A 3555-nucleotide genomic window follows, 5' to 3' on the forward strand; every position below is an offset into this window, starting at 1 on the left:
ACTCTGCTAACTTAGCAAACTCTGCTAACTTAGCGAACTCTGCTAACTTAGCGCTTTAGTCGCTATATTTAGCCACTTTTCAGACCCCTCTAGCACTTTGATTTCTAAAAAGCTCCTAGCGCCAAATCTAGAGACTTTTTTCTGCTACTGGAGACTTTGGAGACAACATCTAAAAGCAGCGAACTCTGCTAACTTAGCAAACTCTGCTAACTTAGCGAACTCTGCTAACTTAGCGCTTTAGTCGCTATATTTAGCCACTTTTCAGACCCCTCTAGCACTTTGATTTCTAAAAAGCTCCTAGCGCCAAATCTAGAGACTTTTTTCTGCTACTGGAGACTTTGGAGACAACATCTAAAAGCAGTGAACTCTGCCTGTCTTTGCCTAGGGCCCCAAATTTTCTTAATCAGCCCCTGTCAGGAAGCATTTGGTATTTACTGATATACTTCATTGTTTAATCAAAAAAGGTTTTTCTGGATTATTTTACATCCACTTTTGGATTTTTTTCCTCCAGTTTTCAGTGATAATATAGTAGAAAGGAAGAAGTTGTCTTTTCCTGTCAGCCAATCAAACGTCGGCTTTTCTATGGAAGGATTAGAATCGGTTAAAAGATTAAATGTATTTTAAAAATGACTGATTATTTAATGTCATGATTCAAAAGCTATAATTATTTACTAACTTTTGCATTTAAAAATTGTATGATTTGATTATTTAAAGATGTATTAGATAAAAAAAAGTGTACGTTTATTTAGTTCATTTATTTAGATTTACATATTTAATGCTGTATTTATTTGTTTCATTTTGTCCCCTAACCCTCCGTACCCCCCATGCTTGGTTATCTTCTCTTGATGTTTTTTATTTAATCCAGCTTTAAAGTAAAAAGAAGCAGAATTAAGATTCAGCACCATGGACAGAGCCACCAACCCCCCCGCTCTCCATGGTGGATTCCTCTGAGCTCTTAGCTGCTGTTAGATTCTCCTGGGAGAACGTCGGCCCTCTCAGAGCGCCTCTGTGATCTGAGAAGGAAATGATCTCAGTCTATTTCCTGTAAAGTTAGATCTGCTGATTGTAGAAATCTTCACAGATCCGTTCTGTTTCCTTCTTGATGGCCTCAGATCACGCCATCGTTTACGGGAACAGCCTGGATGTCTACATCACCGTAGAGACGCTCCTCAGTCTGGGCATCCCTGGACCCCGCATCCACCTCACCCTCCCCCCCTCAGCGCCAGGCGCCTCCTACTTCCCAGACGCCGCCGTGGAGAAGGCTGTGGAGGAGTCCATGAGGACGGCCCGGGTCCAGGTCCACCAGAACTGCATCCTGGCTCAGATAAACGACGGGGGGCCGCCCGACCCCATCACATCCGTATCCTTCACCACCGACTCAGAGCCTCTCCGTCTGCAGTGTGGAGTAAGTTCCCTCTTTTAGGTGAGGTGGACCCGCTCTTTCAGAACAAATCTCAACCTGAACAGAAGGGCTGAGCCGTCCAACTGGTAACGTTCATCACTGAGGAGTTCAGAACCGATTCAGAAATTCAGATCTGTTCTGTTATTGTTATAAAAAAGGTTATAATGATATGGTTATTTTTTAGGATTTTTTATTTAATTCACCTTGTTGTGTGTAAAGGCACACAACTAAAAACCTTCATCTGGTCCTTTATAGACCTTGAAACTTGGCCAATCATCACGAACTGAGGAATTCAGATTCCTCCATCTGAGGCCAACAGGCAGCTGTTTGTCACAATAATCTATGTTTTTAATTTTATCCAGATGGGATTATATTTAGGCAGCACTGACACATCTATTACTGCTGCGTCCATCTAAGCAAGTCTTCCACTCTTAGATTGAAACAAAGTCTTTTTGATCCTTTTTTGAAATTGAAATACTAATCAAGAACAGATTATTAGACTATTAATCTTTTGAGATTCTCCTCAGATTAAATGCAATAATCAGCCACTACAGTTTTAAGAATATCTATAATATTTAAAACATCTGTTTCCTGGATGTTTTTATCTGCTGAGTGAAGAACCTGTTTAGTTTGAAAGTGTTTTATGAATAAAGATGGTGGTACAGTTTGAGATCCACCGTCTGTTTCTACTGATTTCTGCTGGATCTTCTCCTCCCAGGTCTTCATCAACCTCTCCAATAAAAGGGTGGACCATGACAGCTACCAGAGCATCACTGGTTGCTTCCTGCCCTTTCTTGACCGACTGCTGATAACCAGCCGCTTCCTGACCTGCGACGCCTCAATCTACGCCGCCGGGCCCCTCACCAAGTTCGACTGTCGGCACCACTCAGACGAATGGACCCACTCCAGCTTCAGCTCCAAGGAGGTGGGCCGGGACCTGGCAGCCGTGCTGCTGTGCCTCCTGGATCCGACCCGGGCGGCGCCGCAGGAGCCCCCGTCCGAGGCAGATCTTCTGATCCCGCTTTACAAACAACCTAAGATCCAAGGTCCGTCCTCACTCTTAACTTGATGAACTCCTGCAGGGTTCTGATCCGATCTCAGGACCCAGAACAAGTCCAGGGTCTCTGACTGAGTTTTAGTGGATTATAAAAGCCTCCTTCCACCCACAGCCCTGTTGTTATGATGCAGGCTCAGTCCACCGCCGGCGGCTTTGTTCTGCAGAGTCACCAAGGCCGCTCCGCAGGTTCCAACAACAGAGCAGCCTCTCTGCGCTGTCCTTCTCACACGCATGACCTTTTCACAGCCACATCACCGCCTGTTATCTGAGTTTATTACCTCTGCCCGTCGGGCTGAGTGGGAGGACTATTGTCCGTCTCTGCAGCTTCAGATTCACGTTTCTCAGCAACAGAGGCTTCATTTCTGCACACATTCATTCCGTTAAATCCTAAACCATCTATTGGCTCTGATTAAACGCTTTCTCCTCTAAAGAGCAGAAAACAGAAGACATCTGTTCTTCATGGAGCTTTTCATGTCTTCTCTTTCTCAGGAGGGACTCTTCCTGGTGGACATCACTTCCTGCATGTGACCAAACCGTCTCCGAGCATCTGGACGGGTCCTCCTGTCCAACGTGTGAGTTCCTCGTTAAGCGCATGGTGACCCGGTTTGTTCTGTTTATCCCTGCCAGCGGAGAACCACCACCTATGACCAAACCTCAGTTTCCAAACGTTCCAACGCCTCCGATTCTCAATCAATCATTTAATCAATTAACTTTATTAGTACCTGTAGGCTGATTTGTTTATGGTGAGATTAGTCTGCTTTCTTTTCATATTCTTATTGTAGCAACAGTTTAAATAAGTAGAATAACAATAAAAGATAACAAACTTAAAATGTTCAGATTGCATCAGGAAAACTGTTTCCATCTGCTTCCATATTAGAGTTTGGGAATCTGAGGCAACATGAGCAAAGCTGGTTTCTAACACTTTGTGTTTTGGCGCCAGATATCTGTGGCGCAGCAGGAGAGGCCTGAGCTGCTCAGTGGATGAGCAGAGTTAGAACAGGAATCTATTCATCATTCTGCTTCATTCTATCTCTATAGCTCTGCTGCTATAGGCTTAGACTGCTGGAGGACATAGGGACCCCTTTTTCATCATTCT

General features: G+C 44.2%; 1 protein-coding gene across 1 annotated transcript in view; it reads left to right on the forward strand.

The window, feature by feature from the left end:
* Positions 1 to 3555, forward strand: part of cfap61 (cilia and flagella associated protein 61) — a 50642-nt gene that overhangs the window by 43238 nt on the left and 3849 nt on the right. Inside the window, exons 17-19 of the mRNA XM_015378986.1 lie at positions 1113 to 1405; positions 2121 to 2448; positions 2949 to 3031. Of these exons, the coding sequence (XP_015234472.1) occupies positions 1113 to 1405; positions 2121 to 2448; positions 2949 to 3031 (704 nt within the window). The remainder of the gene's footprint in view (positions 1 to 1112; positions 1406 to 2120; positions 2449 to 2948; positions 3032 to 3555) is intronic.

Source organism: Cyprinodon variegatus, unplaced genomic scaffold, assembly GCF_000732505.1.
Source record: "Cyprinodon variegatus isolate N-32 unplaced genomic scaffold, C_variegatus-1.0 Scaffold183, whole genome shotgun sequence".
Taxonomy (NCBI): domain Eukaryota; kingdom Metazoa; phylum Chordata; class Actinopteri; order Cyprinodontiformes; family Cyprinodontidae; genus Cyprinodon; species Cyprinodon variegatus.